The sequence below is a fragment of the Sphaerodactylus townsendi genome, linkage group LG13, assembly GCF_021028975.2.
Source record: "Sphaerodactylus townsendi isolate TG3544 linkage group LG13, MPM_Stown_v2.3, whole genome shotgun sequence".
Taxonomy (NCBI): Eukaryota; Metazoa; Chordata; class Lepidosauria; order Squamata; family Sphaerodactylidae; genus Sphaerodactylus; species Sphaerodactylus townsendi.
This window is the reverse complement of record NC_059437.1, coordinates 39,263,444-39,275,916: the sequence shown is the minus strand read 5'-3', so window position 1 is coordinate 39,275,916 and position 12,473 is coordinate 39,263,444. Positions and strand designations below refer to the sequence as shown.

The 12,473-nt window shown below is 44.7% G+C and overlaps 1 protein-coding gene across 1 annotated transcript in view; it reads left to right on the top strand.

Moving 5' to 3' along the window:
* The window catches only part of CCDC60 (coiled-coil domain containing 60), a 73,030-nt gene that overhangs the window by 33,657 nt on the left and 26,900 nt on the right, over positions 1-12,473 (top strand). Inside the window, exons 4-5 of the mRNA XM_048513656.1 lie at positions 8,601-8,798; positions 11,310-11,432. Of these exons, the coding sequence (XP_048369613.1) occupies positions 8,601-8,798; positions 11,310-11,432 (321 nt within the window). The remainder of the gene's footprint in view (positions 1-8,600; positions 8,799-11,309; positions 11,433-12,473) is intronic.

Genomic DNA, 12,473 nt, shown 5'->3' with positions numbered 1-12,473 from the left:
GCTAAGTTTTTGCTGCTACTTTGTTCCTGGTGTGTTTGAGTAGGTCCATCCTTGCAGAAGTAAGAATGAACCTGTGTTTTTGGGTGCGAGCAGAGGTTTTAGACCAGGGGTAGGGAACCTGCGGCTCTCCAGATGTTCAGGAACTACAATTCCCATCAGCCCCTGCCAGCATGGCCAATTACTAGCTGACTTGTAAACAGCCTTCAAGAACGAGTGAAATCTTCAGATTGTCAAATTGAAGTTCATCTTACTGAATGAATTGTATCTAGAAGTGGCACAAACATTCAAGTTTGGATACCAGCTAAGAGTTCTGATTTCCATCCAAGTCAAAGTTGCATGTTGTATGTGAATCTGGGTTTAAAGTCAGGCTATTATATGACTGTATAAAGTTGACTTGGTGAGATGATTAATTTTCATAAACAACAGCTAGCTTTAGATCAGTGAATCCCCATGAGCTCAGTAGGAATCTAGGTATGTGGAGTCTAGAAATTTGAAGTTTGGAGTCACTGGGTCTGCATAAGCTATATTGTCCCTTGTAAGCACTATACCATGTTCACATAAATGACTGGTGGGAATTTTCTTTTTCAGGAAATCTTAAGCATCATGAAAAATCCACTGTGAGCCAGTGGAATTTTGATTGGGCAAAATTGGGCAGGTTGAATTTGGAGGGGCATCAACAGCTTTTGGGGGATACCACCAGCTACCAATTTTGGTGCCACTCAAGTGGTAATGCTCCAAACTCATATTCTAACAGTCAGCTCTGATTTTTTTCCAAAAAAATTAAAGGTGTCATATCATCAAATTTAAAAATACCAGTCAGGACTCCAGTCCAGGTGAGTTGTACCTGCTTGCCCCATCCTGGCTGGCATCCTGCTTGAGAGGATAAAATCTTCTCAATAAAGCCAACCAAACATTATTTATCATATCTGATATTGTTGTTTGGACTTCCACAAGAAGAGAATCTGGGTGATGTATCAGGTAGCCTAGGACTTAAGACCGTAATTTATATCCAGGACTCTGTGTGACAAAGAAAGTGAAATCTGGAATCTTTGTAAATTTTACAAATTGAACAAATTTCATTGAACTTCTTCCCCTAGTCAAGGAGCAGTGCTGGATACTTAAGGGTCTAAACGTTTTTATGTGTTTTATTGTTTTATGTTAAACACTGTTACCTCACCTTTCTACCCAGTCAGGGACCCCAAGGCGGCACACATAAAAACATTAAAACAGTTGAACAATTAAACACCACATTTAAAATTACAAAATAATTCAGTAAAAACACAAACAATACCAGAATCAGAAAGGAGGACCAATAACTGTTACTTGGGTACTATTATATTTATTTATTTATTTAATTTGTAAACCGCTGTCCCTGTAAAGTAGGCTCAGAGTGATATACAACAATAAATCAGGCCATTAAAATAAAAAACTGACAAGACGGTACCTAACCATATAATGCCAAACGAAACAAAAAAGTCTTAATCGAATGGTGGATTGTTTGAATAAACAGATCAATAAGTACATCCATGAGCTATCTTCTTGCTTTTAAGAAGGGGCAAAAAATTTGAGCTGGTAAATGTGATAATTGTTGTCTACTCATGAGTAACACGATCATCTTACTCCAATTACTGTCAAGTTTCTGTCACTCTTGTGACGATGGGCCTTTCCCCACTCCCATCATTCCCCTCTATGCCGCGCGCTGCTCTCAGCGCGCAGCATCCCAGGCGCGCGCCTGGCTGTCCCCACAGATGCCATTAAGAAGAGCACCTGGGATGCTGCGCACTGAGGGGCGCGACAGCAGCAGCTTCGGGGCGGCTGCGCTGTCGCCGCCCCTCTCAGTGGGGAGTGCCGAGGGACCCCGCGCTACTCTCCTCGAGTAGCGCGGGGCTTAAGGTAAGTGGGGAAAGGCCCAATGTGTTCCTGGCATCAGGTTAATGATCAGGAGGTCTTTAATTCCTGGGTCTGTATACAGTGCAATCCTGTGTATATTTGGAGGGAAGTATTGAGTTTAGTGCATTCCCAAAGAAATGTACACAGGATCACCACCGCATTTATTCCTAATACGGTATCAGGGTTCCTTAATCTTAGAGGCAAAAGCTCAACTTTAATTCCTTTGTCATCCTGTATTACAATTAATGAGTAGCTCAGGGGTAAATAAAAGGTTTTAAAGAATAATTAAATGCACATGACGTTACATTAAGCACCAAGAACAGTGCTTATAATCAACTCACTTTCTTCGCTGCTAGGTCATTTTTATTTTGGCACAACATGAGGCTGACCTTTATCTATATTAATGTAATCTTATAAAGCAGCTGGAGCTTTCTGCTGAAAATGATTAGCACTCCAAAATCTCTCTTAATTTCCCTACTAACAAAGATATTAGTTTACAAGAAAGGCACGGCCTTTGTCTAGAAGGTGGTGGAAAATCCGTGTTGTGACTTACAGTCGACTGGAGCTCAATTACTGTAATAAATGTATTCCAAAGTTCATCTCTTATGCATTTGCATTTTAATGAATGATCTTACCTCCCCCCCCCCCTGTCAACTTGGCAGCGAAGACTAATTTTATTAAGTTGCTATATAAATGAGGCTGTTTGAAGCTGGAATATTAACATGCAAATATATTTGCTTTGCCCCATGAAAATGAGTTACTCAAAACAGGTTGGATGATTCTTTTATTTGTACTGCTTCAAATGGTACAGAGCAGGCTTCCGCTCTTCATTGCTTGCCCGGTCTGACTGTTCTTCTCCAGCCAGAATGCTCGGTTGCCATCTGTCTGGGATGGCATAATCAGTGTGTGTGGGAAAGGGCGGGGGGGAGGCTCCATTTCAACTTAGGAACAAACATGGGTTTATTTATGATGGGTAGTACCCTTGCTGATTGATTGCTCCCTCCCCTCAAACAGTGCACCTAGGTTCTGACTTTCAGCTTAATTCCAATTTGTCACACTGTCTGGAAACATAACAAAAGTTTTTTTCCTTTCCCTATACCTGGGAATTCCTAACTACATTTAAAATCTAGTTAAGAATATCAGAGAGCCAGTACACTGTAGTGGTTAAGAGCAACAGACTCGAATCTGATGAACCGGGTTTGATACACCCCACTCCTCCAGCTGCTGGGTAACCTTGGGCCAGTCACAGCTCTCTCAGAACTCTCTCAGCCCACCCTAAGTCTGGCAAGGGCAAACATCTCTTGCCTTGAAAACTCTACACGGTTGCCACAAGTCAGGAAAGACTTAACAGCACTTTACACACTCACACGTAAGAATCACAGGTATTGGGATAGACAGGACCTAGAAGAGGACCTGCCCTCCAAAACACCCTATCCTGGCCACTGAGATGACATGGGAGACCAGGAGTGGAGCTGGAGCAGCAGTGGTGTAGTGGTTAAGAGCAGGTGTACTGGAGGAACTGGGTTTGACTCCCCTAATCAGGGTTTGACTCCCCTAATCTGGAGGAACTGGGTTTGACTCCCCGCTCTGCCACCTGAGCTGTGGAGGCTTATCTGGATAATTCAGATTAGCCTGTACACTCCAACACACGCCAGCTGGGTGACTTTGGGCTAGTCACAGTTCTTCTGAGCTCTCTCAGCCCCACCTACCTCACAGGGTGTTTGTTGTGAGGGGGGAATGGTAAGGAATTTGTAAGCCCCTTTGAGTCTCCTATAGGAGAGAAAGGGGGATATAAATCCAACTCTTCTTCTTCTGTTGGGTAGAAGCAACTTGTTGGGAGCAGTGGTGGGTCTTCTCAGGGTGGTTGGCCGAAAGATGCTGACCTTGGTCCTGGCTCTGGTCAGAGAGCCTGGTAAGTAAAACCCCAGCCTGAATTTACACCGGTCTGGGTTCAAACTTGAGAGCCTTCAACTGGTTCATCTCAGCAGCTCCTGTCTTCTCACAGAGCTTTAAAAAGGGGCTTGGACAGATTTATGGAGGAGAAGTCGATCTATGGCTACCAATCTTGATCCTCCTTGATCTCAGATTGCAAATGCCTTAGCAGACCAGGTGCTCAGGAGCAGCAGAAGGCCATTGCTTTCACATCCTGCATGTGGGCTCCCAAAGGCACCTGGTGGGCCACTGCGAGTAGCAGAGTGCTGGACTAGATGGACTCTGGTCTGATCCAGCAGGCTAGTTCTTATGTTCTTAGAGCTGCTTCAAGGTCTTACAGAATAGTAAACTTTCTATAAGAACAAGGCTGAGTGGAGGAACTCAGGTTTGCAATTTCCCCAACCTGAAAATGGTGTCTTGAGAAACGGTTTGTGATAAACAAGGGCCAGGCAAGGTGAGAAGAGCTTCACCTTGAGCTTGAGAAATCAGGGTCATTTGTTAAATGTCTCGCTCTCGAGGATTTAATGCATTGCTCGTAAGAAAGGGGAGGGCTTGAACCTGGCACAACCATTATTTTAGGAGGCATGTTACATGCCACAAGATGGATGTCCTTGTCTGATGCAGACAGGATAGCAACCTGTTTTACACGCAGTCTGCCAAGCAGTCTTCTGACGGATCCATTTTGCTGCCACCGCGCGTTCTCATTTGTCCATCTCGTCTGTCACTCCACAAAAGGCTTTGTTTTAAATAAAGAAAAAAGAGGGGGGGAAACCCTTCTACCGGAGACTCATAGCCATAGCAACAGGGGAGCCCATTCTTTTGAATCACCATATGAAACTAAGTCATTGATCTTCTCCTTTTTACACAGAAGCCTTTAGGTGATGTTTTCTTCCTTATACCACTTATGGTGAAGTCCAGAAACGGCTGTGACTGTTGATGTTCTCATGGCAGAACTAACAATCCCAGGTCCTTCTTGTGGATGTCAGCGCTCACAGGTTTATTCCTGTCATAGTTCTCAGTTTGAACACATCGTATTTTCCACGTTCCTGCTCTTTCTAGCTTCCAGGCAGGCTCTGTGTGAGGGAATTCTTTCCACTTCCTTCACAGCAGCAGGATCGATCTTTTTATTTTATGTAATTCCTGTCAGCCCATATCACAAAGATGATAAAACACACCTGCCCTCGCTTCAAATCAATAGGTGAAACCGTAACATCTTTGGCAATAAAATTACAATAAAGCAGCTATGTCCCTGGGAGTCTTTCCCAGACTTTCCAGGTGTGAATGCTAGCAGTAAGTTGAGGCCTTGGGGAAACTCTCTTGGTCAGTTTTGCCTTTCAAGCCTGTAAAACAGGGGTCTTCAAACTATGGCCCTCCAGATGTTCATGGACTACAATTCCCATCAGCCCCTGCCAGCATGGCCAAGTGGTAGGACTCATGGGAATTGTAGTCTATGAACATCTGGAGGGCCATAGTTTGAAGACCCCTGCTGTAAAATATACTCGCCAGAAAAAGCTGTTGTTGTCTTTGGTCGCCCAAATGTTACCTCCCTCAAACTGATTATTTAATGAGAAGCAATACAGATATGGCACATGACCATAAAAATATAGGTCACACAAAATTCCAGTGTTCCATTCACATGTAATCTGCCTTGAGTCTCTGTAAGAAAGGCAAACTGTATACAGTGGAACCTCGGTTTTCATTGCCTTCGGTTTTCATCGGTTTCGGTTTTCATCGATTTTTTCAGTGAAAAATTTGTCTCAGTTTTCATCGATTTGCCTCGGTTTTCATCGATTTGCAGTAAAGTGCAGGGGTTTGTGGAGAAAAATCACCCAGACAAAGCTGTTGCAGGCCGTGTCTTGCCCCATTTCAGACAAATCTTAAAGAGGCATCAGAAACAGACCTAATTGGACAGCTTTCTGGTCCACTGGCATTGGTCCACTGGCTCTGAAGCTGGTCCTAGTGTTATTGTTTGTTACTGTTTTCAGCATTAACCACTATGTTTATTCACCAAAAAATGTGTTTTTGGTATGTTTTCTGGAGTGCCTAGAACGGATTAATTGGATTTACATTGATTCCTATGGAAAAGTTTGCCTCGGTTTTCATCTGTTTCGGTTTTCATCGATTCTTTTCGGACGGATTACCAACGAAAACCGAGGTTCCACTGTATAATGTAAATAAATAACTGAGTGGCATGACCATTTAGCGCCACATTTATGGAGCCATTTTGCTTGTAAAGAGAACTGAAGGCGTATTTTAGTTTTTAAAATCTAATTTGGGTTTTTCAACAAGTATGGGAGAGCAGGTTTCTGCCTTCCTCACAGTCTGTGATCTGACCCTCACCAAACTGTTTCTTATCAGACCTATTATAAGGCAGGCATGGGTCATATAGCCATCAGCCATAATTTCTTACTTTTTTTTGTTTTTAATCCTGTCCTGCCTCCAAGAAGCTCAGAGTGGCTTACTGGTATGTGGTTCCTTCTCTACTTCCAGCATGGTGTAGTGGTTAAGAGCAAGTGGATTCTAATCTGGAGACCTGGGTTTGATTCCCCACTCTTCCACCTGAGTGGCAGTGGCTTATCTGGTGAACCACATGTGTTTCTGCACCACTGCATTCCTACTGGGTGACCTTGGGCTAGTCACAGTTCACAGTTCTTCGGAACTCTCTCAGCCTCACCTACCTCACAAGATGTCTGTTGTGGAGAGAGGAAGGGAAAGGAGCTTGTAAGTCAACTTGAGTCTCCTTACAGGAAAGAAAGGTGGGATATAAATCCAAACCCTTCTTCTCTTCTTTTACCTCACTGTGCGATGAAAATGCTGCTGAGGGATTAGCTCCTGTTGCAAGGTCACACAGTGAGCTGTGTGGGGACTTGAACCCAGCTCTTCCTCCATCCTAGTTCGGCATTCCATCAGTTATCACTGAAGGAAGGCATTTAGAAGCCAAAAGAGAAGGCCGTTTCTGCATTTTGTGCAGCCATGAGGATGTTTTTGGTCCTAGGAAAGATGCTCGATGCTTGCAGCTGCATTTAAGGACATCTGACAAATCAGAACGCTACAAAGCCTTGCCCATTTGCTAAAAAGGATGCTTCCATCGTTAAGTCCCTTTTCCAAACACTGTGCCTGTTAATAGTAGAGAAACACTGGGCCGTTACTTGGGCAATTGGAATGCCATTAGTGCTGTTGCACAAGCAGGCCTCAAACCCAATTTGTTTTCATTGTGTGGCCATCAAAAAGCAAGGCTCGATGCAGACACATTTTATGGCGGCCAGTTTGCAAAGAGGGTGTCAGCTAGCCCCTCTTGCTCAAGGTGGCAAATCACTCTGTTCTTCCCGCCTTCACTTGCCGAGTGTGTTAGAGGCTGCGGTTCGATTGTTGCAGTTACACTTGGGAAGAATTAGGTTCAGATGTTTCCTCAGCAGTGGGCTTGCTGGATGAGATTTAGCAAGACAGGTCAAAACAACACATTGGGAATCTTTGATCAGATGGGTTTTTAACGAAAGGGTTGATCCATAATTTTTATGGCCTTCTCAGGCCCGAAGAAGACCATCTTCTATGTTTAATGACACGGTTTCTTCTCTGTGTTGTATTTTTGTAAATAATACCTCGCCTTTAAAAAACAGCCACAGGGGACCCTGGTTTGGATTGAAGTTGCAGTACTTGCTGAGGGGGCTGAGACTCTAGTTACTTCTCTTCGTTGATGCCTCATTCCTATCCATGGTTGCTGCTAACCCTGGTAAAGCAAAAAGACAAGCAGGGTCTGTCTCCACCCACTACTGGAGCTACTAGCAGCTGTGGTTTGTGCTTTTATTAGGATAATAGTGTGGAGAGAAAGCTGTGCTGCTGCAACATTGTGAGTGCGTGCGTGCGTGTCCCCCTCTGCAAATCACAGGCTCCAGAAGCTGCTGTCTGAAATTGAACGTCACTTTTAAAAAATCCATCTCTTATCCATAAATGCTGAACTGCTCCAGAACTGGGGGAGGCCAGGGGGGCTGTATTTAGAAGAAGGAAAGCATCTCAAGTCTTGCTTTACATGCATTTATCATATTCGGTGCACAGTGGCTATTTCTGGTAAAACTCAGAGAGAATTATTCCTGAGGAAGAACAGAGTATCTGTCCATAGCACTGCCTCATTTATATTTTTTAAAAAATCAATATCTATCATATTCCTTTCATACACTCAAATAGATACATCAGCAGTACACAATGTGTTGGTATTTTTCCCCCCACCAGTGTTTAGTTGAGTTTAGTGTTGTTCCACCGGGCCTTTGGAGTGTCCAGCCGCTGATATGGTGCCCCCCCCCCCACTGCTCCTGCTTTGGCACTGGTACAACAGAGCTCCTCATATTGAGGGGCCTGCCGTCCCCCCCTTCTTGGGGTGGGTTTTTAAATTGAGCCTGGACGCCTCTTGTTTAATTTGCTAATTGTTAGCCGCTGTTTTTATGTATTTTAAGATGTTTTATTGACGGAGCCTATGTTTGTATTGTACCGGATTTGCTCCTGCTTATTGTATATATATTATGTTGTTCACCGCCCGGAGCCCTTTAGGGATCGGGCGGTATAGAAATTGAATTAATAATAATAATAATAATAATAATAATAATAATAATAATAATAATAATAATAATAATCATCATCATCATCATCATCATCATAATAATAATCATAATAATCATAATAGTCATAATAGTCATAATCGTCATAATCGTCATAATCATAATAATAACAACAACAACAACAACAACAACAACAATAATAATAGTAATCTCTTGTAATTTTAACAGGCATTTAATAAACTCCGTGAAGATGGGGCGAGGGTATTTCCACATGCTTCACAGAGAAACAGTGGAGAGGAAGAACATGCTTCTGCTGGAAGAGCAAAAAGAAGAAGAGAGACGGAAAACTGACTTCCAGCCCCCCAAATATCCAGGATCATCATCATCATCAGATGAAGAAGACACTTCAGATGAAGAAATAGCTGAGTAAGTGGTCTTCGGGACTCCTCATATGACAGTGATGGCGAACCTTTGGCACTGCAGATGTTATGGACTACAATTCCCACCAGCCCCTTCCAGCATGGCCAATTGGCCATGCTGGAAGGGGCTGATGGGAATTGTAGTCCATAACATCTGCAGTGCCAAAGGTTCGCCATCACTGTCATATGGTGTTGGTTTGTTGACATTCGCTTTTGCCTTTCGCTAGATTTAATATCCATTAGCTGTCCATCTGCCTCTTCATACTTTAAAAAAGGGAAATGAAGATTAATTTTTCTTGACACTATAAACAGAAAAATTGCCATGCCTCTCATTCAATTCACTGATCCACTTGATAGCAGATAACGCAGTATCCGTTTCTCAGAAAGTATCGTTAGCTGTTTTATCCAGGGAGTGATGTATTTATTTTGTGCAATGTTATTTGGTGAATGTGCTAAAACAGTGTGGGCAAAGGGAGTCTACTTGATCTGGGTAAAATGGGCCTTTGTATCCTTCTGCCATAATTTTGTTGCCTCTTCCTTGCATCTCAGCTGAGCCTGAGGCATTCCACCTTGCTCATAAAAAAAAACTAATTTAAACTTATGGATTTCCAACCAGAGGAAATAATCTGGCCAGGAAAAAGAAATACTGTTAAAGCATCTCTGGAAGAAGAGAAATTTACAGCTTGTGTCCTTAAACACAAAGGACCAATCCTCCTTTAAGATCTTATTTTGCAACTGTTTACAGCGTGCTTTCTGAATGCTATTCCTTGCAGCATTCAATTGCTCTACTGGGAGAGAAAATCTCTTGTCTAACCTACTAGTCCAGGCAGACGCAGACATATCTAAGAACTGAAACATATCAGGACCTGTTGATGGCCCATAGAAGGAGTACCAAAATTTCAGGACAGATTGATATATCCTAGATGATACGTTTGGGAGACGCAATTCTAGCCGTAGAGTACACTGCGGAATATCCAGCAAGTTTCTAAAAAAAATTAACTTGAAGAATATCAAGTTGTTCTGTTTGGTCAGGGTGCCAAACTGGAGTAGCATATTTAACTATCGAATGTATGATTGCTCTACTATGGGCAGCCCAATCCAGAACCCAGGGGCAGCACTTGGGCTCAGTGGGCTTATACCAACTTGACACTGGCATCCCAGGAGTCAAAGCTGGAGTGGAAGCTGACTCGTGCTGGCTCCACCCCTAGCCACACCTCTGGAACGCCCCCACTACACTGGCAGAGCCAGTGCGGGCTCAGGGATGCTGACACAACATTCTGTGCCATGTCTGGCCATGATGGAGGGCAATGGAGACCCATCAGCCAATTGGTCTCTCGGGGTAAATGCCTCAGGGAGGGCAAATCCACCAGCTGAGGGGGCTGCCGTCTCCACAGCTCCCTGTGGGTTCCCTCCTCTGAAGTGGCCCATTAGGGTCATAAAGATTGTTATTTGCAGAACACGGTGTTCTTTGGGTGGGAGGCTTAACGGAAGTGTTGGTCCTGCAGATATGATGGTTCCAGACAGCTTAGGACTTTAAAGGTCAATACCGGCACATTGAACCTGATCCAGTACTTGACCTGGGGCAGTGCAGCTGTGTTATATGTGCCTTCCATGGGATCCCCGTGAGAACCCGGGCCTCTGCATTCTGCACCGGTTGGAATTCAGTATCAAGGGTAGCTTTGTGTAAAACAAGTTACAGTAATCTAGTCTGGCGGTGACTGTTGCCTGGATGTCTGTGGCTAGGCCAGTGCAGGGCAGGTCGGGAGCCAGTTGCTGGCTTGGCAGAGATGACAAAATGCTGCCCTGGCAATATTCAAGACCTGGTTCACCAATGAAAGAAAGGAATCCAGGATCACACCCAGATGTTTGACAGATGATGACAGAATAAGTTGCATGCCATCAAGTGTTGGGAGTAGGCTGTAGTGACTCAGGCTGCACCAACCTGGCCAGAGGATCTCTGTCTTTGCTAGATTCAACTTCAGTCGACTCTCAGCCATTTTGCCCTGGCTCTTAAACATGTGGTGAAGGTAATTGGGATGGTGCCTGACCATCCATCAGGAGTTGTATCTGGGTGTGTCATCAGTGTACTGGTGACAACCAGCCCAAAACTCCAAACCACTTGAGAGGCCAAATTCTGGCTGCATGTAGAGTATACAGGAGAGGACAGATGCCTGAAGGAATCCACATACCAGAGATTCCCCCCACCCACTCCTGAGCCGCCAGTTATCACTGCACAGTAAAGAAACAGCCTTAACTATCAAAAGGCCTAAGAGAAGGTCAAAGCCAGCCACGGTCCCCTCACAATGGACATTGTTTGCAACTATATTAGCTCAAACTGGCTGAGAGGATCCTGTGCTCCTGTTTGTTTCTGTAGGTCAGAATGCCCTTGAGAAAAGACGGAGAGCGCAGAGACGGCAGATGGATAGGTTCAGTCAATAATGCCAGAAAAGAACATGCTGCACTTTTGTCTTCTGACGGTTGTCTTTCTCCCTGCCCCCACCCCCACCCCCTTTCTCAGTTTCTTTTTAACAGAATGCCCCCTTCAGAGGGAGTCAGGGAAGAAGAAGGAGAAGAAAGTTATCCGACCTTTCACCCCCGTCCATAACGGTCTGATTGCACCAAAGCATCCGGAAGAGCATTTGTACGTTCTAAGCCGCGTCTCAGTCTGTGCTTCCTGGTTTTGATCTTTGAAAGCGCTAGCGATTTTGAAATGTTGAGAGGCCACATTCTGGCTGCCAGCAAGCAAGCTAAAAGGAGCACTTCTGTTTGTTGAATTTGGTCCTTTTATTTTACATGCATCTGGATGGGAAAATGCCTCTCCCAGGATCTGGCTGTGAAATTGCTTTTTCACAGTCGCTGGCCTGAATCAAAGTTCTGCAGATCTCCAAAGCACTTGGGAAGTTCTGTGCAAGAAGAAACTGTTCAATTCTTTCAAAATTTGCGGGAAGCTCCTTATACAGATCTCAACTATGACACATTTATTTTTCTGATATAGTGCGAGGGCCCAGGGTGGGATGAGTTGGAGCTGCTTTGTACCTGCTTGTATGTTCGTGCAAGTAGGCATTAGATCAGAGGTCTGCAACCTGCGGCTCTCCAGAGGTTCATGGACTACAAATCCCATCAGCCCCTGCCAGCATGGCCAATTGGCCATGCTGGCAGGGGCTGAGGGGAATTGTAGTCCACGAACCTCTGGAGAGCCGCAGGTTGCAGACCCCCGCACTAGATGCAGGCCCTTTTCGTATGGCCAAAACAAAGCGGAGTGCAGCCAAGAAACATGAACTTGGTGTAGCCCTGGGCTGTTCGCATGGCTCTGTGCAGGCAGCCCTGGAGCTAACGCAGGTCACTGCCACGCCTTCGCCCAGAGGTGCATCTTTTTTGTTTCACCCACCTCCCACCGATGCGCAGCTACGCAGGCAGGCACATGTGCACCCCCAGAGCCTTGCTGATGCCAGAAGTGCCTGCGTGATGGGAGCCAGGAGGTTTAAAAAAGCAAAACAAATGCAGGCGCATAACGTGCCTCCCACCCAGGGCCATTCGCTCAGCCACGACTGCAAGGCTCATTAACACAGAAGAATCGCACAAATCGTGATTCTTGAAAAACCCAGGCTGGGGTTCCCCACCACCACCCGAGTTTTATCCTGCTCTTAACCCTTGTTTATTGGCCCGTGTGGAAAGGGCCTGA